The 25664-nt window shown below is 49.3% G+C and overlaps 1 protein-coding gene across 1 annotated transcript in view; it reads right to left on the bottom strand.

The window, feature by feature from the left end:
- Positions 1–25664, bottom strand: part of ADAM8 (ADAM metallopeptidase domain 8) — a 97021-nt gene that overhangs the window by 1713 nt on the left and 69644 nt on the right. The window contains exons 16-25 of the mRNA XM_084635583.1: positions 15573–15756; positions 15268–15345; positions 13818–13902; positions 13441–13555; positions 9540–9729; positions 6904–6966; positions 1937–2005; positions 1101–1151; positions 318–428; positions 32–142 (exon numbers count right to left, since the gene is read on the bottom strand). Coding sequence (XP_084491709.1) covers positions 32–142; positions 318–428; positions 1101–1151; positions 1937–2005; positions 6904–6966; positions 9540–9729; positions 13441–13555; positions 13818–13902; positions 15268–15345; positions 15573–15756 — 1057 coding nt within the window. The remainder of the gene's footprint in view (positions 1–31; positions 143–317; positions 429–1100; positions 1152–1936; positions 2006–6903; positions 6967–9539; positions 9730–13440; positions 13556–13817; positions 13903–15267; positions 15346–15572; positions 15757–25664) is intronic.

The following is a 25664-nucleotide window of genomic DNA, read 5'->3' as shown; positions in this document are numbered from 1 at the left end:
TCTGATCGCAGACACACAGAGCTGGGCTCACCTGGGGCTGACTGGATTGACACATCAGGGCAGTAGGTTTGGCAGGCGGGATAGGCAGAGCTGACAATTTGGTCCCATCCATGCTACAGCCATTCAGCTTATCTGCCTTACGCTGGCAAGAGCAAGACAAAAAGCATTCCTTTAATGGCCATTTCAGCTGCAAAAACTGGCAGCTGTTCATGATAGCCACCTAAGCAGGGAGCCTAGCCAGGCAAAGGTAACCCCGCCCAGCCCCACTGGGTAACACAACAGCCAATCTGATCGCAGACACACAGAGCTGGGCTCACCTGGGGCTGACTGGATTGACACATCAGGGCAGTAGGTTTGGCAGGCGGGATAGGCAGAGCTGACAATTTGGTCCCATCCATACTACAGCCATTCAGCTTATCTGCCTTACACTGGCAAGAGCAAGATGAAAAGCATTCCTTTAATGTGCAACATTATAAATCTTTTGGGATCAGCGTCCATTTCAGCTGCAAAAACGGGCAGCTGTTCTCCCAGAAACTGCTATCAGAATAGGAGAATGGGAAAGAAAAGAAATAAGACCCCCCACCCCATCCCAGTAAGCCAAGGCAGGGCCTCACTAACGACAGCTGTAATGATTTTTTTCCAGTGCTGGAGGCAGCTGCAGTGCAGCTGGTTGGTTGGCAGAAAGCAGCCCATCGCACAGCGCAGACCATACAGTATCTAGCCCTGGACACTCCTGAGCACCTGGAGCACAGCCTAGGTGAATTCAGGCCATGCCACTGTAGTGGTGTGGATGCAGCTCAGCTGACCCCAGCACTCCTGCCTCTGCCCCCCCAGGCCCAGCACACCATGCTGCCCATTCCAAGGGTTGACTCTGGCAGGCACACAACCTCCTGGATAAGGCCCCCCAGCTCTTGTGTGGGCTGCCCCCCATCAGACTGTCCCCCCCACAGCCAGCCATGGGCCCTCAGTACTGGTCGCGGAGCTGGGGGTGGGTGGGGGAAGGGGTGTGTGTGTGTGTGTGCAGATCCCCTACTTGTGAAGTGAGAGCTGAGTGGCTAGTGGGCAGAAAGTCCAGTGTGAGGACCCAGGATGAGACGCACCTGTTTGCTTCTCAGCTCGGGGAGAGGCCGGGTCGGTGGCTTCGGCTTCACCTAACAACAGGGTGCAATAGAGTCAGTCACCCAGTTCCAAACCAACTCCCACCAGGTGCCCCCGACCCCTACCACAGCTCGGTGCTGCCACGTGGGCTCAGCAAAAGCGCTGGTGGGGCCAGTGGCACGAGCAGGGGCCACACTTTCCATGCAAAGAACAAGGACAATCTGCTGGGAAGGAAGTGCTGTGAGGCTCTGGCCAAGTAACTCAGCCTGCCTGGCTCTGTCTCTGATGGGGCCAAAGGCCATGTGAAAGTGGGGGTGTTTGAATTTTGCTGATTCAGGCTTTCAGCATCATGGAGAAGCCTAACCGGGACCTTGGCTGAGGGGGCTTCTGCACCAGGGGTGGGCAGATGCCCTGGGAGGTGCCAAGGGTGTTTGAGACTCAACCCACCAGCATTGCAGGGCTAGGGGCTGGCCTGTGGACATGCTGCCCCACGAGCCTGTGGACATGACAGCTCCACATGGGGCTGGGTAATGGGGGAGAGAGTTCTGCACTGGGAGGAGCAGTGGGGTCATCACACACCGTCTGGGTAGTGCGATTGCAGCACGCGGAGCTGCAAGGAGGCCTGGCAGGAGAGGGCAGGGGGCACCCCCGAGCAGCACATGCTGTCTTGGGGCCTGAAACCAGGCTGAGGATGGCTTCAGGCAGGGAGGTGACATGCTGGGCAGGCCTGCAGGCGACTGATGTCAAGCACCAGCTCCAGTAGGGATGGTGATGCTGCCAGTTAGGGTCCCCGCTAGCACGTGTGCGCGTTCCAAAGCTTGGCGAGAAGCAGCATTACCTCGCCAGCAGCCGGTTTGGGCTTTGCAGAGACCAGAGGGGGAGGTGCCACGTTGGGTTTAACTCCAACCTAATTCAAATGCAGAGAAAAGAAAACAAGCCTAAGGTTTCGCGGTCTTTGAATGAAAATACTGTGTCTCCTGTCAGTTCCCCGGCCAGCAGCACACGGCAGCCTGCGCTGGGATTCAGTGGGGGAGCAGTTACTCACATGGCCACGTTTACACATCTGCAGGGCCATGTCCTGAGGGAGGGACTGGAGTCACAGCGCGTGCATTCACTACAGCACTGGCACCCCTCCCCCGCATACCGCTGCCCCCAAGGGAGCTGAGGCCCAGCTACAGGGGCTTTTTCCAAGCAGTTCTTCGGCCTGGCGCTCTACCCAGAGGCAGCATCTCTGCTCTGGAAGCTGCTCATGGCTAATGTTCTGTCTAACGCTGTGCGCAGCCCTAGAGCCAGGTGGCGTGGCGAGATGAGGGTATAAGGGTGTCTTGAACTGCACTTAGCGCAGCCTTGCCAGGGACGGAGCTGCCTGTCTGGGTGGGGGTTGCCTTGGGCTTTTGAAAGGCTCTCATTTATTGTGATGCCAGAGGCCACCAAGACCCAGGAGCAATTTTCCCAAAGCAGTTCAATTGTCATCGGGCCAGTAAGCAAGACTAAGAGTGACTCTCCAGCTGACAAACTGGAGAAATGGTCTGAAGTAAACAGGATGAAATTCAATAAGGACAAATGCAAAGTGCTCCACTTAGGAAAGAACAATCACAGTTGCACACATACAAAATGGGAAAGGACTGCCTAGGTAGGCATACTGCGGAAAAGGATCTGGGGGTCATAGTGGATCACAAGCTAAATATGAGTCAACAGTGTAATGCTGTCGCAAAAAATGCAAACATCGTTCTGGGATGCATGAGCAGGAATGTTGTAAGCAAGACACAAGAAGTAATTCTTCCACTCTACTCTGCTCTGATTAGGCCTCAACTGGAGTAGTGTATCCAGTTCTGGGTGCCACATTTCAGGAAAGATGTGGACAAATTGGAGACAATCCAGAGAACAGCAACAGAAATTATTAAAGGTCTAGAAAACATGACCAGTGAGGGAAGATTGAAAAAAATTAGGTTTGTTTAGTCTGGAAAAGAGAAGACCAAGGGGGGACATGATAAGAGTTTTCAAGTACATGAAAGGTTGTTACAAGGAGGAGGGAGAAAAATTGTTCTCGTTAACCTCTGAGGATAGAGCAAGCAGCAAATGGCTTAAATTGAAGCAAGAGCAGTTTAGGTTGGACATTAGGAAAAACTCCCTGGTAGGGTGGTTAAGCTCTGGAATAAATAGCCTAGGGAAGTTGTGGAATCTTCATCACTGGAGATTTTTAAGAGCAAGTTAGACAAACACCTGTCAGAGATGGTCTAGATAATACGTAGTCCTGCCCTGAGTGCTAGAAGACGTCTCAAGGTCCCTTCCAGTCCTACAATTCTGATAGCTGGGTGCTCGCCTGGGAGGAGGCAGACCCAGGGGCTAGTCCCTGCCCCATTGACCCCTCCAGTATTTTAAACAAAGCAGAACGGCTTCAACAGGTTAGACTGAGAACCCCCACCCCCCACTGCCCACAGCCCAGTGGTTAGCGCACTCCCCTGGGAGGGTGAGACCCAGGTTCAGAGCCTATTCTAGATTGAGAGGTTCAAACCTGGGTCTCCTGCCCCACAGGGACATGCTCTAACCATTAGGGTAATGATTATAAAGGGGGGGGCACTAGACCATCTCCTCCTCCAGCCATTTGGTGAATCTAGCCCCTTTTAAAAAAAGTACTGCAGAAGCAGGAAGCCTGCCCAAAGATCAATGGGGCCACTAAAAGATTGAGATGTTAAAACAGCACTCAAGGAAGACAAAGCTGTTGTGGAGAACCTAAATTAATTCTTTGCATGGGTCTTCACTGCAGAGGATGTGAGGGAGATTCCCAAATCTGAGCCATTCTTTTTCGGTGACAAATCTGAGGAACTGTCCCAGATGGATAGGTCCATCAGTGGCTATTAGCCAGGATGGGCAGGGATGGTGTCCCTAGCCTCTGTTTGCCAGAAGCTGGGAATGGGCGACAGGGGATGGATCGCTGGATGATTGCCTGTTCTGTTCCTTCCCTCTGGGGCACCTGGCATTGGCCACTGTCAGAAGACAGGATACTGGGCAAGATGGACCTTTGGTCTGACCCAGTATGGCCGCTCTTATGTTCTTATTGAGGTGTTGATAGAGGAGATTTTGGAACAAATTGATAAATAAAACAGCAGTAAGTCACCAGGACCAGGTGGGATTCACACAAGAGTTCTGAAGGAACTCAGATATGAAATTGCAGAACTACTAAGTGCAATTAGTAACCTATCGCATAAATCAGCCTCCGTATTGGATGACTTGAGGATAGCTAATGTAATGTTGATTTTTAAAACGGCTCCAGAAGCGATCCTGTCAATTACAGGCCGGTAAGACTAACTTCAGTATCAGGCAAATTGGTTGAAACTACAGAGAATTATCAGACACATAGTTGAAAACGATTTGTTGGGGAGGAGTCAATACAGCTTTTATAAAGGGAAAATCATGCCTCCCCAATCTATTAGATTTTTTTGAGGGGATCAACAAACATGTGGACAAGGTGATTCAGTGGACATAGTGCACTTGGACTTTCAGAAAGCCCTTAACAAGGTTCCTCAACAAAGACTCTTAAGAAAAGTAAGCAGTCATGGGATAAGAGGGAAAGTCCTCTCATGAATCAGAAACTGGTTAAAAGATAGGAAACAAAGGATAGGAATAAATGATCAGTTTACAGAATGGAGAGAGGTAAATAGCAGAGTTCCCCAGGGGTCTGTACTGGGACCAGTGCTGTTCAACATATTCATAAATGATCTGGAAAAAGAGGTAGACAGCAAGGTGGCACAGTTTGCAGTTGACACAAAATTACTCAAGATACTGAAGTCCAAAGCAGACTGAAGAGTTACAAAGAGATCTTACAAACTGGGTGATTGGGCAAAAAAATGGCTGATGAAATTCCATGTTGATAAATGCAAAGTAATGCACATTGGAAAACATATTCCCAACTAAACATACAAAATGATGGGGTCTAAATTAGCTGTTGCCACTCAAGAAAGAGCTCTTGGGTCACTGTGGATAATTCTCCGAAAACATCTGTTCAATGTGCAGCAGCAATCAGAAAAGCTAATAGAATGCTATGAACCATTAGGAAAGGGATAGATAATAAGACAGAAAATATCATAATGCCACTATATAAATCCATGGTACGCCCACACCTTGAATACTGCATGCAGTTCTGGTCTCCCCAAGTCAAAAAATATATATTAGGATTGGAAAGGATAAAGAGAAGGGCTACAAAAATGACTGGGGGTATGGAACAGCTTCCATATGAGGAGAGATTAAAAAGACTGGGACTGTTCATCTTAGAAAAGAGATGACTGAGGGGATAGGAGAGAGGTCTATAAAATCATAAATGGTGCGGAGAAAGGGAATAAGGAAGTGTTATTTACTCCTTCATGTAACACAGGAAATGAATAGGCAGCAGGTTTAAAACACACAAAAGTAAGTACCGTTTCCCACAACACACAGTCAACCTGTGGAACTCACTACCAGGGGATGCCTGTGAAGGCCAAAGTATAACTGGGTTAAAAAAAATTAGGTAAATTCATAGAGGATTGGTCCCACAATAGCTATTAGCCAACATGGTTAAGAATGCAACCCATGCTCTCTATGTCCCTAAGTCTCTTACTGCCAGATGGTGGGACTGGATGACAAGGAATGGATCATTAAATAATTGCTATGTTCTGTTAATTCCCTCTGAAGCATCTGGCACTGGCCACTGTCAGAAGACAGGATACTGGGCTAGATGGACCATTGGTCTGTCCCAGTATGGCCATTCTTATGTTCTTATCTAAAGGCTCCTAATGAAGGGAGTTGGAACCACTTTTCCTGTGACCCTTTTAGGAGGTCTTTGGAGATTTTCCCTTCCTGGGAGAGAGCTGACCCGAGGTCAAAGAGGCACTGAATCTGCCCAGAGATTGGTGTACGGGGAGGTGTCCTTCTGATCTGGTTCTGAAGTGGGGCAAAGGGCAGTGCTCCATCATTAGTAGTCTAAACTTCATCTCCTAGTTCTCCCTCACTCTGAATTTAAGGGCCAGACAGAAGTTACACTTCTGAGGGTCATGTAACTCTCCAAGGCAGAGACCACAGTTTGAGTGACCTTCGCTAACTGGGCTTCCCTCCTGGCGAGAGAGGCAGTGTTTGAGGCAGTGTCCAAGGAAGACAAGGCTTCCCAGAGGGAAGGGCGAGGAACAAAACTAAGTCTCTTAACTATTAAACTAAGATAATCTAAACTGAAATATCTAAAACTAAACTAGCAGCTAGGGGAAAAAAGGTATAGCCGTGGCACACACCAAAGGTGGACACATGAAAGCTCCAGCTCAGGCTGAGGTAATTGAGGAAGAACTGAAGGTGGTTCACTCGCACAATCCTATAGTCTCGGTGTGAGGCATGAGGCAGTGTAGCATGCACGGACACACTGCAAATCTCTGCTCGAAGGCACACGGGGCGCATGCCCATCTGAAGTGGAGTACCCACAGGGACACTACTCGAAGAAGAACGCTGTGCTCTCCAGTTGGGGCATCCACAGAAAGTCTATGCTAGAACACAGGCATTTCCACACACAGCTCCCTCCAGCGCTACGTCCCTTCACCACGGAGCACGGTCAACTCTCCGCCACCAGATCTGAGAGCAAGAGCACAGAGCAGCCCAAGTGAGCTGTGCAGGGTCACACAGTCAGGGCCACAGCGGTGACTCCAGGCCCCTGGATTCATTGCAGTCAGCTCAGCTGCCATGAGGGGTATTCAGCAGACTGCTGCTAAGAGTGCAGCTGTGACTGTCTCAGGCATTTGACAGCAAAGCAGTAACATCAGACACAGCAGTCCCAGGCCAGTCACTTACCTGCACAGGTTTGGCTGGATACGCTAGCGAACTCTGACAGGCACTACTGGCCACCGCAGGAGGCTGAGAAGGAACAAGTAAAAATTATTTGCTTCTCATCAACCAGTGTGTTTACCCCTCTCCCTGCGAAAAGCGTGACTGGAACCCAAAGCGAACCCAACAGACAGTGTCCTACCTCAAATGGGGAGATCCCCCCCGCACCCCAGCCCAGCTCAGTCTGCCCCAAACGGAGAAACATCCGCCCCATCCTGCCATGGCCCAGCCCAACCCACCCCAAGTGAACATATGCCCACCCCATCCCATCCCGCCATGGCCCAGCACACCCCTTCCTGTGTGGAGGGATGCCCACTTCATCCTGGCATGACCCAACCCAGTCCGAGTAGAGAGACACCCGCTCCATCTTGCCATGACCCAGCCCAACCCGTCCAGAGTGGAGAGATGGCCATCCCATTCCAGCCCACCCCAAGTGAAAAGATGCCCACCCCATCCTAGTCTGCCCAGAATGGACAGACGCACCCCATCCCACTATCGTCCAGCTCAACCCACCCTAAGTGGAGAGACACCCAGTCCAGCTCAGCCCAGCCTGAGTGGAGAGACGCCTACCCAATCCCACATGGTGCGGCCCAGCCCACCTTGAGTGATGTTGGGGGCTGACCCAGCATACCCAGCTACTCAGGCCAACGAGCTGCCAGCCCAGAGCAGAGCAGAGTCCATCTAACCCTAATGGACAATCCAGGAATGCCCTGTCATTAGGGTTGGCAGCAGGCAGATGTCTTGCAGGCTCCAGCACCAGTCGTGAGCAACACACAGCCACACTGGGGACACCGGGGTTTGTTGTGACACAAGCGAGAGCCAATAAACACTGCCCAGGTTCAAACCCGTCTGGAAGGTGATTTCTTGCTGGGAGAATTGGAGGAGGCAGCCCTGACACATGCGGCCAAAATGCCCTGCCCGATCCAGCCAAGAGAATAGCCCTACAGACTGGTAGCCATGGTAATCAGCCTTTGGGGCAGAGCATGTTCGGCATATGGAGCTCTCCTTGGAGTTCAGGTGCAGGGTGCTTTGGGGGTCCCTGCCCAGAGTGATGGGAACAGTTAGCGAGGGGATCTGCCCTTCCACTCCCCCAGGAGGCACCAAAGGAAATTTAGTTCATGCAGCTCACCCCTTACCACTTAGTTAATGAACCTCCCCAACTAATGCAGCACCCAGCCAGCCCCTCAGCCATTTCTGCCTGCTGAACTCCCAGTTCATGCCTGCCAGCCCACACAAGCCATGTCCCCCACATCACGTGGACCGTCATCCCAACCTGACTCCAGACACTGCCAAGGCTGCAACCCCATCACCCATACCTATCTCCAGCACCGCCACCATACCCCGCTGCAGCTTCCCTGCCCAGGACTCCTGTTCTGCCCCAGCCCTCTCAGATGGCAGGCACAGAGGAGAGGTGCCCCGGGAGCAGAGAGCATCACTGTCAGCTTTGTGCAGATTCATATTTTGCAAAGTATTTGCAAATATGCAAATTAGCTCATTAAACTACTTTCAAATTTGCAAACAATGAGTGTCTAATCAGAAGTGTCATTGCGAAGGGCAATCCACCAGAGGGCAGGGCCAAACATGGAACTGCACCAAGCTCAGCAGGTGGGTACTAAAGGGAACAGCCATGGGGGGAGGAACTAGAAGCAGAAGAGGTAACCCCGGGACAACTGGGGGGTAATGAGGGTGCTAAAGGAAGCTAGGAGTAGGGGTGCTGGTTGAATGGGGGGCTCTCAGGTCAAACAGCCAACTGCAGTTTCCTTCCTTTTACTGGCCTCCTGCCTATCACACATGACGGACCAGGCCGGGAGGGTGGGAAGGCCCTCTCTGGCACCTACCTCATCGGTGTGGGGTCTATATGCCCCATCATAGTCCCCCCCTTCCGAGGGTAGATACATTCCTCAAATCCAGTTCTGCCCCGGTTGGAGCTCACCCAGCCCCAGGCTCACCCACTCAGCATGTGCTATGGGGCCTCTCCTGGTGGAAAGTCCTCTTTCTTCCCCACATTTTAACCTGGAGCAAACTAACTGGGGAAATGGGAGCATCTTGGGGAAGCTCAGACACATCCTGGGCTATAGGGAGATAATACGGCCAAGCTGCGGGACCATCCCCCCAGCTCAAAGAACTGTATCAATCCTTGGCATCCAGCTCCACTGTGGGGCTCTTACAGCACCCAGTTGCCTAGCAATAGCAGAAAGCACCAACTGGAGAAGCCGAGGCGCAGAGGGCCAAGCCTGCATCCCTTAGCCTACCCCTGTGCTCAGATTCACACCATTCTGGGTTTGTTCTCCCCTCCAGCTCTGCAGGAACAGGCTCCTAACCACGTAACTTGTATGACAGTGCTGCCTTGGTGTGTAACGGGGGCCTTGTGCTGCCTGTGTGGGCGTGGAAATGCAATTCCCACCACTCCAGCAGAGGGCTCTTGGGAAGGACAGTGACGGTCCACTGAAGAGGTTACAAAGGGGTGATAGGAAGCAGCCTGACTCCCCTCTCTACAGCATCATTGCAGGGACACAGTGGCCAGGAGCCCAGAATTCCCCAGTAAAAATCCCCAGCCACGAGAGCTGCCCTCCTGCTCCCCAGGCTGCCTGGGCCACACATACCTCGGGCGGCGGCCTGCTGGGAGTCATGGGCACGTACACAGACCTGGGGCTCTTCAGATCTGAGGTTGTGGCGATCAGATTTGGGCTGCTGATGTCACAACTCTGAAGCTCATGCCTCACGTTCCTAGTATTGCTTCCCTCTTGAAACAAGGGGTTGGAGAGCCCATTGGTGGTGGTGGTCACAATCCTCCTGAAACACACACACAAAAGAGCCACAGCCATATTTTCCCTCTGGTTTGATTTCACCCAAAGGCCCCCAATTTTGAGGTCTGCTGAACACCTCAATGGCTCTTTGGCAGTGAGGCACAGAACAGCCCAGGATTCACCAGGGTCCTGCTGCCACCTTGCCCTAAAAACGTCACAGATGAAGGAGAATAATACACTTTTCAACACTACTCATGGAAAACCATATATCATAGAAAAGATCAGACCTTAAAAGACGGATGTTTATCAAGGACCTCAAAATGTGTCCCAAGGGACTGGAAAGCATAACCAGCCCTGTGTCATCACAGATCATGATGACATCACCATTACATGCTGATTACTGGGCACATTGGGGTTCATTTTCTTCTTTTTTCAGTTTTTAAAAACAAGCCCAGCATTTTAAATCACTTTATTGCAAAAATAACTGAAGCCCACGACAGTTCGTGGACCTGGGTGCTCTTCCTGTTTCTGCCTGAAGTGACTTTGTACCAGCTCAACTCCTCAATTACCTGAGATGTAGAGCTAACAGGTCTGCCAGTCTGTCTATCCCATACTCATCACCTTGGAATCCAGAGACTGTGTATTCTCCAATTTTGGAATGTGGGCAACACATTCTGTAACTCCTCTGAACACGGGTTCTTACTTCTAAAGGGTGTAGTGACCATTTTAATTTTACCAATTAAATGATAGTTTAATTTAGCATTATTTTTCAAAGAGCCGCTGCAAGTAGTGAATTACCTTTCCTAGCTGCAGCACTGGAATGACTTAGTTTTGGGAGGGCGGTGAGGGTGGGGGGGAGGGCTGTGTTAATTTCTGATGATTTTTTAAATTTCTTTTTAAAAAAGGGGAAATGGGAAAATTAAAATGGATTCTGCTCCAACCCCATCTTGGTCTCTGACTCATCCTGTGCTGCACACAGTCACACAGCTCAGTCACCGGCAGGAGAGATTCATTCATTTATCCTGCACGCAGCTCCTAAATGATTCTTTGGGCAGAGATCAATAGGGAAGTTCCAACACCATTGACAAATTTTCCGTTATGAGGGAATGGTCTCATGCAGCTGTCAAAAAGTCACATATATATCAGGTGAGGCATTTCCAGTACAAAAAGAGAAGTATTAATGCTACTGTACAAGGCACTGGTAAGCCCTCATCTGGAATCCTGTGTATAGTTCGGGTCAGCCATGTTTGAGACAGACGAATCCACACTGGAACTGGTGCAGAGAAGAGCTAATAGGATGATCAGGGAACAAAGGGCCTATTTTATGAGAGGAGATTACAAGAACGTGGCTTGTTGAGCCTAGCAAAATGCAGGCTGAGAGACTCTGACTGCTCTCTACAAATCCATCAGGGTAAACACCAGGGAGGAGGAAGAGCTACTGAAGCTAAAGGACAGTGTGGGCACAAGTAAAAAAAAAGAGATAAACTGGCCATGAACAAATTGTGGCTGGAAATGAGAAGAAAGTTTCTAACCATCAGAGGGTGAGGTTCAGGAACAGCCTCCCAACAGGAGCAGTGGGGGCAAGAAACCGAACTTGTTTGAGAATGGAGCTGGATAAGTTTCTGAAGCGGATGAGATGCTGGAGTTACCTGTGATACCAGGGACTGAACACTATGCCCCAGGGGGCCCCTTCCAACCTTGTGTCCTATATTCTTATATCCCACAGGTTTTGCATGAAACAGCCCCATCAGTTGTATGAACACGCTTAGCTGCTCTGTCCCAAATCTGGATGCAGAGTGCTCCCAGGAAGAGGGCACAAAGGGGCTTGTATGTTGCCATGCAGGGTATGACAGGGTATGTCTCGATTGCTTCCTCATGCCTGACTGGGGAAAAGCCCAAGAGGGTGTGTGCTTGGGACTGCAGTAAGCTCATCCGCACGGCTGAGTGTCCAGCTGTGAATCACAGGAGCAAACCCAGCCCTGTGCTGCTCACTCGCACTGTCAGTCCTCTCCCTTTCTGGCACATCCTGGCTCTGCCACCTCACAATCTGTAAGTGCTGTGAGCAATAGCAGCGGCGAAGGTGTGGTTGTGCCTTGGGGTGCTGAGAGGCCAGCTGAGAATCCCAAGTGCTTGGCAGACACTCCAGGCATCGAGCTACTGCTTTTATAACAATGGCTACTAACTGCCAATCCCCTGAAGCCCACAGAACCTCCGCCTGCGGATTGTAACCCGATGCCCAGAGGCACCAGACAGGATCGGGGCCCCACTATGCAGACACTCTACAGTGCACGTGGTCCCAGCTCCAGGAGCCTGTGATGAGGGGACAGGGAGAGGGAGAGGGACACCCTCACAGTCTGTTACACACACACTGGGATATTACTGCTCCTTCAGGTTTACTTCTCATTCCAGTTGTATCTAACTCCCCATTGGCCTGCCCCTCCCAAGAAGCCCTAAAACCCCCAGACGATGTCCAGGCTGGGACCAGAACCCAAGGGCGGGGGCGGGGAGGCCTGCGATTCTAAGCCCTCCTCGTAGTCATGTAGCAACTTCCCACAAATGGCCTTTGAGCTGGGGCTTCTCAGCTCTGGGGCAGGAAGGAGGGTGAGCATTGGCCCACCTCTTTCTGGTTCAACACGAAGAGGGGCTTTCACCCTCAGAGAAGCTACTGCACCCTCCCACTGCTTCAGGTCAGGGGTGTCACACTTGGCCCAGGCATCGCTCAGGGCACATTGGTGAGAAAATGCAGTTGTGAGTGAACGAGAGCAGCAGAGAACAGAGAGCAGCTCTTTGGCCCTGTGCCCAGCCCCTCCCCAGAACCCTCAATATTCCCCTCCTGCCTAGAGAGGACACTGGCAGGGCCCTGTCAGCACCAGGACCTGCAGCTCCTTGTTTGGTGAGAGCACAGGGACAGGGTCTCATGGCACTGCAGGGAGAGTCCAAACAACTGGGCCCTGCAGGGGGTTGGGAACCATACCACGCTCTCCAGGGGGTGCTCACTTAGCAGGGAGGCCCATCAGAAACTCCTGCTGTCAAACAAGAGTGGACAGGACCTGCACCCACCCCGCTCCTCCAGGGTCCTCCTGAGCAGGCTGGTCAGTGACCAAACACCCACCAGCAGGCAGCAGATGAAGGCAGTGGGGATGTAGGAAGGAAGAGCCCAGAGGGGCTGGCCCGGCGAGGTCTCCAGAGGGTGGGTGAAGGGGTGGTATTTCAGGGATTCAGGGAATACAGCTTCCCACACCTGTCACTGATCAGAACCCAGAGCAGAACCGAAGCAAAGGCTTTGTGAACAACAGCAGCTCCCATGTGATGGCCAGACAGTGGCTCCTCTTGGCACAGGGCTGGGCTTGTCAGTGCAGGTCACAATAACAAAAACCACCGGGACAAATTGACCCGCTTGTCAGCAGCCTCGGCTGAAGGGCTAGGGTTGGATAGGCTATGGGGGAATGAACTCTTCTCTCCCACAGGCCGTAGGGGAGGTGCACAGGGGAAAGCGTGGGGACACTTGCCTGTCAGCACAGGACTCAGACAAGCACCTGGATATCTGGAGCCAAGCACAAGTACTAACGGCCAGTGGACTGGTGTGGAGAGAGTCAACCAACCGTATCGATTCAGTCTGTCCATCCAGCTGTCCAATCAGCCTGTCGCTTGCTCCTTACCATGGAATCTGGCTATTGTGTATCCCAGCAAATCAGAGGAGCTGCCTGCCATGGGGACTGAGCTCTGTGGGAGCACAGTACAGCAGCGGGAGTCTTACCCTTTCTGGAAGTATTTCTTCCCGTTGCCTTTGTAGAACACAAAGCCTCCGATGGTCAGTATGGCTACCAGCACCACCACTGTCAGCACGGCTGCCACAACCATGTTGCTTCCACCTGTCGAGAGCCAGAGAGAGGGATCAGGGAGGGATTCAGTTTGGGGAATTCAGTCACCTATCCCAGCCCAGCCCCTGGTGGGCAGGGCCAGACTGTCCACTGTTTTTCAGTGCTTTGGCCAATCTAAGCAGCTCCTGAAAGGAGTGTGTTACACAGCCTATCAGATGTCACCATCAGGACATTGCTACTGCCTGCAGCCCAGCTTTTTCCTCCAGCAGGTCCACCCCAAACCCTGCCCTCCTGGCCCTAGTGAGCACTGTACCTGATGCAATCTCCGAAAGCTTCCGCTCGCAGTAGGGCGCAGCCCAGCCGGGCTCACAGTGGCATTCCCGCTTGTGATTGCAGATCTGAAATCCAATCCGGCAGAGTTAGGGACCAGGCAGCAACTCTGACCGTGCTTTACAATGGGAGGGTTTGGGCTCAATCCTGCAGCCTCTACCCAGGTCACACTCCCATCGGTTTTAGCAGCAGTTTGGCTTTACTGAGTAGGCATGCAGGATTGGGTGCCTTGTAACTGCTGCATATTTGCTCTGGCCTCAGGATCAGGACCAGTGAATTATACTGACAGGAGAAGCCCTGTTCTCCTGAAGCAGGGTATGAGTAACAGTGCCTGTCTGTCTGACATGCAACAGCATGTGATGCTGCTGTGCCCCGTTTGTCGCACTCAGCACCAGCATCTGGAACAGTCCAGCCACCCCATCTCAGCACCTGTGAGCAGCTCACAGATGTCCCACCGGGGCAGGGCCTTCCACAATCACAGCTGCTGGAGGAGAGGAAGTTCTGCTGAACTCATCGGCAGACAATGTTCCCTCCCAACTTGGGCCAAATTGCTCCCTGAACCAAAGTGCCCAGCAAAAGGCAGGGCACAAGGCCATTGGAATGTGGCCTGATCTGTTCCTTCAAGGTGGACTTGCTGAGAAAACCAAAGTGCTGCGGGAGCTCTCTCAGGGACAAGGACCCTGTTACCACACAGTGACCACACAGCTCAGCCATGGGTGGTCTGTGACCATGTGCTTTGAGGAAGGCAAGTCTTTGATGGCGCGACATGAAAAGAGACATCGTGAGTAGCGCAGACAGACATAGCAAATGGACCCTGTGGGTCTTGGGAACATGACAGGTCGCTGGCTGAAAGGCTGCATTTACCAGCAGATCACAGGAGGAGACATCAGCACCGAGGTACTGCAGACTAAGCACGGGACGTGCAGTGCTACAGGACAGGGAGAGCTGCTCTGAGATCAAAAAGAAAAGGAGTACTTGTGGCACCTTAGAGACTAACCAATTTATTGGAGCATAAGCTTTCGTGAGCTACAGCTCACTTCATCGGATGCATACTGTGGAAAGTGTAGAAGATCTTAGATCAGACACAGAATGGGGTGTGGATGGATAGAGAGGAAGGTCTGTGAAGCACCAAGAACCCATGTGAGATGGTCCCAGGGGTCCATCAGTGCATGGCAGAGGCACACAGCACATTCATGTCTGCTGTGTGTACTCACAGAAAACATGGGGTGTCTGAGCGAAGACCTGTCAGGAACAATGCTTAGCATCTTTCACCCACACACCTCCCAGCACTCTACAATATAATCAGTGCTCCGATGTTACAGCTGGGGGATCTGAGGGACAGTCGGTCCTGTACAGTCAGAGGACTCCCAGGGGATCGTGGCCATACCAGCACCTCTGTGTGATGCCATGCCCTTTGCATGGCCTGAACCTACCCCGTGACCGTTGCACTTTGCAGAGCAGTTTTTGGCACCGTAAATCAAGAGGTCCTGGCAGCGCCCGGCATAGCAGACCTGGAATGAGAAGGCACAATGCTTTCAGTACAGTATATACGGCACCTTGCCATCACCCATCCTGCACTCACAGCAACTCAGCAGCTATGTTACCTCCCTGCTCCTGACCTTCCCCTCCTCTCCAGCAGATCCCATGGAAAACCCATCCTTCCCCAGCACCCGCAAAGCCAAGCACACGTCACCAGCGCAGCAGACAAGAATAGCAGCAGCCTGTGCAGGGTGCTCACCATTTCCTCCCCACACTTGGTGCCTGTTGGCACTAGCGCAAGATTCGCCACCACATCAGTTTCTTCCTTGTCAGTGACAGCTGCTTTGCAGGTCACCCCCCCGAGAGACAGGGAGTAGACGCCACCCCCTCCAATGGGGGTCCTGTTCCCACTCAGGCAATGCAGCGTGCCACACTTAATGTCTCTGCGGGAAAAGTAAACGTCAGGAATGAGCGTGCTGGGTCTCATCTCGCCTTAGCATTGGCATGGCCTCAAAGCCTCGCACCCTACAGCCTGTGCCAATGTGGGACAACTCCTCTGCCTCTTGCCTGGAGGGTGGTCTCAGTGCTAGCAAAAGGTCCTGGCTCAGCAGCCCTTGCCGATGTCTGGGCCCAGCATAGCACCCTCCCACACCTAGGGGCCCCAGCTATGACCTGCAAGAAACCATCTCTAGGGGGAGAGGGGAGCTCAGCATCTGACCAGTTGTGAGGGCAGGGGTGTGAGCAGGCCCAGCTCAGGAGCTCCTGGACAGAGACCACCAATTCCTGTGGCACACACCACCAAAGAGCCGCCTGACAGTTCAGGTCAGCACTGGTGCATCGCACTTGGGCTGGCTCCTTAGTAGTGAAGGGCTCCCTCCCTCTCTCCTTCTGGACCCCACACACTTGGCCAGGCTCCATGGCCATATGCTGGGAGCCAGCGGGGCAGCTCCAAGCTGTGCAGCCTGCACTACCCTGCCAGGATCCTAGCAGGAATTACGGTAAAATGTCCATGTCAGAGACCAGCAGGGGCCCTCAGTAACATCGCTGCCTGAAGCCTGAGCTCTGTGGGGATATCAAAGTAATCTGCCTCCATTGACCCCTGAAACAGACTAACCTTCTCCTCCCAAAAAAAGAGCAGAGAGTTGCAGAGAATGGATTCTTCAAAAAAATCTGAACATTTACACAGATACCTCGCTAAGAAGGGTGTTTCCAGCTTGCAGCATGGAGAGAAATCTCAGACTCCAAGTGAATACCTGGCAGCCATGCCAGGGCTCGGAAAAAACAAATGGCCACCAAACTGGACATTCTGGAGATGATCTCTTGAGTTTGAGGCCATGAGAGAGGACCAAGAGTCTAGCAGCAAAGAAGGAAGTTACGGATTTGGAAGAGCAAGTCACTGTGCTAGAGACTGGCCTCAGAGAGACAGAGCTGCAGAGCCGCATGGCACAGATGGAGCAAAGAGAGAAAGATGCAGCTTAAACTGCATGATTCAGAAAACAGAAAGAGAAGGAACACAAGAATTAAGGGACTACCTGAAAACACTGAAGGAGGAAATCCAATCTGGCATGTAAAAACGGTGGTTGAGGAATTGTTAAATTTGAGCTCTCTGAGAGAGGTGACAGTGGAGAGAGCGCATAGAGTGCTGCTCCCCCGCAGCTAAGCCTTTTAATAGACCCAGAGACCTAACTGTGAAATTTCATGGTTATCAGCAAAAAAATTTAATTATGAAAAAAGCCAGAGAACGTTCAGAACTCATACTCAAAGGCTACAAGCTGCAGTTTTCCACAATCTCTCTACCCTAACTTAAAAAAATAGGAGGTGGGGGAAATTACATCAGCACTCAGAAGGGCAGAAATCCACAACAACTGGGGATTCCCAGTCAGACTCTCTTTCAGCTTCAAAAATCAGCATTATTTAGGCTATGTCTACACTACAGACGTTACAGCGGCAGGGCACTGCAGGCAGGCAGTAACATGAAGTGGGAGGGCAAGGAAGAAGAGAAGAGTGGCTAATCCTACAAGAAGAGGAGAAGGATCAGTGGAGATAACCAAAGTTTGGAGTCCCAGGAGGATACAGGATGACTCGCAGAAGATTGCCAGGGACGACAAGAGGAAGGCCAGAAAATCACACCAACACCAGCAAGAGGCAGGTTTATGTGATTGGTGACTCCCTACTGAGAAGAATGGACAGGCCTGTCACCAGAGCTGATCCGGAGAACAGAAGGGTGTGCTGTCTGCCGGGAGCTAAGATACGGGTTGTGGACCTGAGGCTGAAGAGTATCCTAATGGGAGCAGGAAAGAATCCACTGATTGTCCTTCATGTGGGAACAAATGATAGGGCTAGATTCTTGTTGGAAAGCATCAAGGCAGACTACGCCAGGCTGGGGAAGATGCTTAAAGAAATAGAGGCTCAGATGACCTTCAGTATGATTGTACCTGCCCCTAGACGAGGAGAGTGAAGGCAAGACAAGATTATGATGATCAACAGATGGTTCAGGCCGTGGTGGCATAAGGAGGGCTTTGGGGTGTTCAACCACTGGGAGGCATTCACAGACAGAAGACTGTTCTCATGGGATGGACTCCACCTAAGTAGGGAGGGAACTAGACTTCTGGGATGGGGGTTGGCACAACCAATTAAAAGAGCTTTAAACTAGGAATTTGGGGAGATGGTTGGGAGATGCTCATGTAATCTCCACGCCTGATTCTAATACTGACTGGGAGGAAAATACAGAAAGTGAGAATGCAGCAATGGAGAAAGGAACGGTAGCGGCTATGAGAACGGACAAAAAGAGGAAAGAGTGCCAATACCAATGACACTAACTGTCGGATAGGCGATACTGGAAGTAACCTGACTGTACCTAATCAGGTGACGAATCTGGGCTAAGCCAAGCAGAAACAACTAGGATGTTTGTACACCAATGCAAGGAGCGCACTTTAGTACGTTTTTCCTGGGTGTAAAATGGAAGAACTAGCTCTACTGGTGCAGGAAATGAAACCAGATATTATAGGGGTAACAGGAACGTGGTGGAACAGTCATCATGACAGGAACACAGGTGTCGAAGAGTGTGTGCTGTTCAGGAAAGACCGGAATAAAGGTAAAGATGGGAGCATAGCAATATAGTATATTAATGACAAGGTAGACTGTAAAGAAATTAGAAGTGAGAGAATGGATAGAACAGAGTCTGTTTGGATCAAAATCACTTTGGGGAAGAAAGCTACCTCTGAGATAGTGCTTGGGGTGTACTACAAACACCCAGGGTCTGATCTGGGTATGGAGAGAGACCTGTTTAATGTTTTTAATGAAATAAATACTACAGGGAATTGTGTGATTATGGGAGACTTTAATTTCCCAGATATAGATTGGAGAACAAATGCAATTGATAATGGTAGGGCTCAGATTTTCCTGGAGGTGATAGCCGACAGATTTCTTCAACAAATAGACACTGAACCAACGAAAAAGATGATGCCATTTTAGATTGGTTATTGGTGAATAGTTAGGACCTCATAGAGGAAATGGTTGTAGGTTGCAACCTTGGTTCAAGTGATTATGAGTTAATTCAGTTAAAACTAGATGGAAGGATAAACAAAAACAGACCTGCAACGAGGGTCCTTGATTTCAAAAGGGCAAACTTTAAAAAATAAAGGGAATTAGCTAGAGAAGTGGACTTGACTGAAGAACTCAAGGATCTGAACGTAGAGGAGGCTTGGAATTACTTTAAGACAAAGTTGTGGAAGCTATCTGAAGCCTGAATCCCAAGCAAGGGCAAAAAAATTGTAGGGAAGGGTTGCAGACCATGCTGGATGAGCAAGCATCTCAAACAGGTGATTAAGAGAAAGATGAAAGCCTCCAAGGAATAGAAGATGGGATGGGTCAGCAAAGTAAGCCATCTCTCCGAGGTCAGACAGTGTGGGGAAAAAGAGTTCTGCCAAAAGCCAATCAGAGTTGTACCTTGCAAAGAGAATTAAAACCAATAGTAAAAGGTTCTTTAGCAATATAAATAAGAAAACATGGAAAGAAGAAGTGGGACCACTAAGCACTGCGACGAGCAATAAATACTGGGGTAGAGATGAAAGATAACCTAGGCATGTCCCAACACCTAAACAAATATTTTGCCTCAGTTTCTAATAAGGGTAATAAGAAGCTTAAGGACAGTAGCAGGGTAGCTAATGTAATGAGGGTATGGAAGTAGAAATTACCACATCCGAAGGGGAAGTCAAACTCAAATAGCTTAATAGGACCAAATTGGTGGACCTAACCAAAAGAAGGCTGAGGGGAGATATGATTGCTCTCTATAAATACATCAGAGGGATAAATACCAGGGAGGGAGAGGAATTATTGGAGTTAAGTGCCAATGTGGACACAAGAACAAATGGATATAAACTGGCCATCAACAAGTTTAGGCTTGAAATTAGGCAAAGGTTTCCAACCATCAGAGTGAAGTTCTGGAACAGCCTTCCAAGGGGAGCAGTGGGGACAAAAAACCTAACTGGCTTCAAGACTCAGCTTGATACATTTATGGAGGGGGTGGTATGATGGGACGGCCTACAATGGCACGTAGCCGATCTGTGACTGCCAGCAGCAAATATCTCCAACAGCCAGTGATGGGACACTAGAGGGGAAGAGCTCTGAATTACTACAGAGAATTTTTCCCAGGTGTCTGGCTGGTGGGTCTTGACAAAATGCTCAGGGTCCAAGTAATTGCCATATCTGGGGTCAAAAAGGAATGTTTCTCCAAGTCAGACTGGCAGAGACTTTGTGTGGGAGGCGTGAGGCGGGGGGAGGGTTGCCTTCCTCTGCAGCATGGGGCACGTCTCACTTGCAGGTTTAAACTAGTGTAAATGGTGAATTCACTGTAACTGGAAGTCTTTAAATCATGATTTGAGGATTTCAGTAACTCAGCGAGAGGTTATGGGTCTATGTGCAGGAGGTCAGACTAGATGATCATGATGGTCCCTTCTGGCCTTAAAGCCTATGAGGAGGGAGCAAATTATGAACATGGAAGGTTATTGGTTTCCGCAGACATTTTTTGCTTCAGCTAAAGAAAAGAAGAGAGGAGTGGGCATGATATTTGTTAAACATGTACCTTTTTAGATTAAAGATCAATTTCAGGATAAAGAGGGATAGATTATCTTATTGAAGGGCACAATTGCTGGGTTATTAATAACAGTGGCTCAGTGTATGCTCCCAAGCAAAACAAAAAAACCTTCTTTAAGGACTTCTTTAAAATACAGCAATGCTTTGGGGAAGGGGAAATTATACTTGGAGGAGACTTCAGTTGCACATTGATTCTTATTGGGACAGGTGGGATAAAAAAGCCAAGGTGGATAGGGACGAAGGTGCAGCATTGACGTCTCTGTGCCTACAATTGAATCTCTCAGTTTGCTGGAGAGAATGGCACCCAGGGTACGGAATTACATATTTCATTCACACCCTCATCAGTTGTGTACTAGAATAGATTTAATGTTAATCTCTAAATTCTTAATAAAGCAGACAAGAACTGCAGAAATTGGCACCATTACATGGTCAGATTGTGCACCATTGAAAATAATACTTGATGGCTGGGATGGTCCCCAAAAATCACTTTTTGGGAAAATGAACTGCTTACTTCTCCAGGACAAAGGTCAAGTTGCAGCCATTGTTCAATACTTTCAAATAAATATACTGACAATATAAAAAAAAAAAGAGGTCTTCTCTGGGAGGCAAGTGAAGCAATATTTAGGGGCCAGTTAGTAAGCAGAATCTTTCAACTGAAAAAAGAAAGAGCTCAAGAAAAAAATAAAACTAGAACAGGAGATACCAAGTTTAAAAGCCATTCATAAAAATGTAGGTTAAAAAAAAGCATATGCACAACTAACTAATATGAAAGGGAAATTCAGTATGTTGATAACAGATGCCACTGAAAATGCTCTTCGGTATTCAACGCAGATGTTTTATGAAAAAAGGGAATAAATGTGATAAACTCTGGGCTCAAAAGCTTAAACAGATTAAAGATCAAATATTATTCCATCAATTAAAAACAATCAGTAAAGGATAATTACACACCCTAAAGAAATATGTGCTACTTTTGCCACTTACTATAAAAACCTCTATACGTCAGATACTCCAAATTCTGAAGTTACTGAAAAATATCTGGAAGTTTCAGACTTGCCAAATATAAATAAAATTGATAAAGAAACTTTAGATAAAGAAATAACAGAAGAAGAAGAAATTTTAGATGCAGTAGCAAATATCAAAAGTGGTAAAACTCTAAAACCTTAGTGGCTTCCCAGCTGAATTTTACAAAGTATTTAAGGAGGTATTAGTGGGTCCCTGGAGTGGTACTTTTAATGTTATTCTGTTAGGGAAGGAACTTCAACAACCTATGGAAGAAATGGAGGTTACTTATTGTAACTGGGAGTTCTTTTGAGATCTGTGGTCTCTATCTATATTCCACACATGGGTATGCATGTGCGCCATGTGCCTGAGTCCAGAAATTCTTACAAGCAGTGTCTGTTGGCCCACACATGCACCACAGATCTCCTCATACTCCCTACAGAGGATAGAAGAGACAATGCGGGTCAAACTTGTCCAGTTCCTCTTCTTATTGCAATCCCACATGATCCAAAGCAGAGGGGATGGAGGGCAGGCAGTGGAATTCATATGGGGACCACACATCTCAAAGAACTTGCAGTTAAGTAAGTAAAGCCCACTTCTTCAAGAGATGGTCCCTATGTATCTTCCACCGATGGGTGACTGGCAAGCAGTGCTGAGACTAGAGGTGGGTGTGAGGAAGCTTGTAGTAAATATGCTTGCAGCACTGCAGGTTCCACTGCTGCATCCACAGCAGAGGCATGAACTAAAGTGCCATGTGTCGCGAACATGTGGACAGAACTATAGAGGCTTCCCTGCAGGTGTCTTGTGACATAGGGATGCCCTGGAGGCAGCCTGCACTCTCATGGAGTGAACTGTGGATCTGGAGGGAGGGATTTTTGCTACCCTGTAGCACTGTAGGATGCGTCCTGAAACCCACTTAGAAATGTTCTGGGACGATGTAGCTTGTCCATGTGATCTTTCTGCAATGGTGATAGAACGTCTCAGTGGTTTTCTAATAGGTTTGGTCCATTGCAAGTAGAAGTAAGTGAACAGTTTGATGGATGTGGAACTCAGAATCCACCTGAAGGAGAAACTTAGGGTGTAGGTGAAGAGGGACCTTTTTCTTGTGAAAAAAGAGTCCACCAGGACGGCTCTGAGTTCACCAACCCTCTTGGCTGAAGAGACAGCCACAAAAATGCTACCGTCATGGACAGGTGGGGGCATGGAACATGTCACCATGGGTTCGAAAGGAGGACTGGTGAGTCTTGACAGGACAAGATTAAGGCCCCATTGAGGTGTTGGTTTAACCACTGGTGGGAAGGTCCTGATTAGGTCTTTCATAAACCATACTATAGTTGGGTGAGTAAGATGTAACGTCCCTCCACCGGAGGGAGGAATGCACTAATCACTGCTAGGCGCTCTTGCAGCGAATAAAGGGAGAGACCCGAGGTCTTCAAAGACAGGAGATTAATCTAAAATGACCAGGATACTTGCAGTGGCTGGAGAATGTTGGTGTAGTTGTGCCCAGGCCAAGAAATGTCTCCATTTAGCCAGGTAGCAGGTTCTAGTAGAACCTTCCCTACTTTGGTTAAGGATAATTTGATCAGGGGCCAAACATGAGCGTTGTGTCTGATGCCCATCCAAACACCAGGGCGTGAGGTGGCAAGACCTTGGGTTGGGATGCTGGATTTTCCCCGTCCTGAGCTAGGAGGTCTGGGAGTGGGCAGATCCTAATTAGGGGGCAGACAGGATTCATCAGAAGTGTCTGGGTGCTAAGAGAATACTGTTGGCTTCATTGTGACATATCCTCTCTACAACCGTGGAAGCAAAGGAATGGGAGGAAAGGCATATCTGAGGTTGTTTGTCCATCGCCCTGGGAGCCATTACCCATGGCTCTTGCGGAGCAATATAGGGAAAGTTTCCTGTTCGTTTGGGATAAAAAGAGGTCCCATTGTGGTGTTCCCCATTGTGTAAATATCTCGTTTAGGACTGTGTCGTAGATCTCCCACTCGTGGTCTGCCAAGAAGTCTCTGCTTAGTCTGCCTTCAAGGGAGTTGTGGATATCCAGAAGGGTAAGCAGCCTGTATCATAATACAGTTCCTGATGCATCAGTTCCATAGTCTGATGGCTTCCAGGCAGAGGGGATCAGATGTTGGCCCTCCCTTATTATGCAGACCACAGTGGTGATATAGTCTGACATTATCTGTATATGGAGTGAGTGTATGAGCTGGAGGAAGGCCTCGCATGTAAGGCAGACTGCCCTCAGTTCCAGAATGCTGATGTGTAGTCTGGCCTCTTTTGAAGTCCCGGTGCCCTGAGCAATGTCGTTGTCCAAGTGAGCACCCCCCACAGGAGGGAGGCATCCATCACAATGGTGGCTCTGTGGGTGGGAGAGCGGAAGGGAACTCCCACCATAATCTTTTCTGGGTTCGACCACCAGGCGATGGAGGAGATAACTCTGGTGGGAATGGGCTCCTTGTCCAGTCGACAGAATGAGTGGAGTCAGGTTTGCACGCACCGCAAGTGGAACCTGGTGAATGGTGTCGAGTAGGTGCATGGGGCCATGAGGCCTAACAGTGAAAGGCACCTGTGCACTTTAGTTCCTGGTCTGCAGGTAATGCGTGAAATAAGGGTGCTCATGATATGAAATCTGACTGAGGGGGAGGAACGCTCTCGTGGAAACCATGTATAAAATTGCCCCTATAAGGTTTATCAACATTGTGGGTGACAAAACGGACTATTCTCTAGTTAAGTGAATGCCTAGATCTGATGGAAGCTGTTGAGGAACCTTGTTACTGACTTGATCTCCTGATGTGAGCAGCTTACCAGGAGCCAATCATCCAGGTATGGCAATATCATATAGCCCTAGCTTCTCATCTGGGCTGCTACCACAGAGAAAACCTTTCAAAATACTCCAGGTGTCCTTGCTTGCCCAAAAGGAGAGGATTTGAAACTAGAAGTGTTCCTGGCCGATCATAAACCTGTGTGAGGAGTGAATGTCCACATGGAAATATACGTCCTTCATGTCAAGAGTTGTGGATCACATCCCCTCCTGAAGGCAGGGGATTACTGCCGCCAATGGAATCATCTGGAATTTCAGCTTTCAAATAAAGATGTTGAGTTGCCAAAGGTCTAGGAAAGGTTTTAAGAAATACGATGAGTAGAAGAGGAGACTGAGACTGTTGATAAGGGAGAAACATATCATCTGGTGTTATGTAAGAGTCCATATGCCCTGGTGTCCGAGAAGTTCTAGGAGTCCATAGCAGCAGGGCAGTCCTTGGATGAATGAGGTGGTACTGACAATGGGTCTGGACCAGCGCTTGTGGATGGAGCCGTTGAACATTGGTCCTTACACTTCAGTACCCAGATGATCAATGGAACTTTTCAACTGCTTTGCCCTCCAATCTGGGGGTCTTTAGCAGAGCCAGTCCCTCAGGTTCCATGCATGAAGTTTCCATGGGAGTGCCCTTTTCCCTCATGGTTAGCCCTAGAAGAAGAGTCTTTGGGCTTAAGTGGTGGAGGTTCTGCTCCTAGGCATATGCTTGGAGGGAACTGCCTGTTAGTTGAGGCCTCTGTACAGCACATGTGCAGGCCAACGGACACGGCTTGGAAGAATTTCCAGACTCAGGTAGGCATGTATACCCACCTATGGAATACACATAGGGACCATCACTCAAAGAAGCTATTGTTGTTCTACCGTGAAGCTGGAAAAGACCCTACCATATGTAGTTCTTATAGGCCCATATCACTACTGCATCATGACAGATTTTAGCAAAAATACTAGCTAGCCGATTGCAGTCCATGCTCTTGGTGAATATAAGCTCACATCAAACTGGGTTAATTAAGGATAGACAATTTCAAACAATATTCAAAGACTCCTTGGAGTCATCCATAATGCTAGAGCAAAGAAAGATCCATTTATTTTGTTATCATTTGATGCAGAGAAAGCCTTTGGTAGAATAGAGTGGAACTTTCTGTTTCAAGTCCTGTCCTATGTGGACATTGGTTCCCAGTTCCTTAAAATGTTCTTCACACCAGCCCAAAAGCAGGTGTGTGAGTTAATGGATTTAAATCTCCATTTGAATTATGCAGAGGAACTAGGCAGAGATGTCCATCGTCTCCTTTTTGCCCTGGCCATGGAGCCTTTTGCACAGAGAATAAGGAATAATGAATATATCACAGCAATAAAACTTGCAGGAACACATCCAAAAATAGCTTTATTTGCAGATGATGTAATACTATATTTATCTAAGTGAAATATTTCCCTAAAATTAATATA

The sequence above is a fragment of the Lepidochelys olivacea genome (assembly GCF_965140295.1).
Source record: "Lepidochelys olivacea isolate rLepOli2 genome assembly, chromosome: 7".
NCBI classification, from domain to species: Eukaryota; Metazoa; Chordata; order Testudines; family Cheloniidae; genus Lepidochelys; species Lepidochelys olivacea.
Note: the sequence above shows the minus strand (reverse complement) of the source record. Positions and strands in the feature narration are given on the sequence as shown.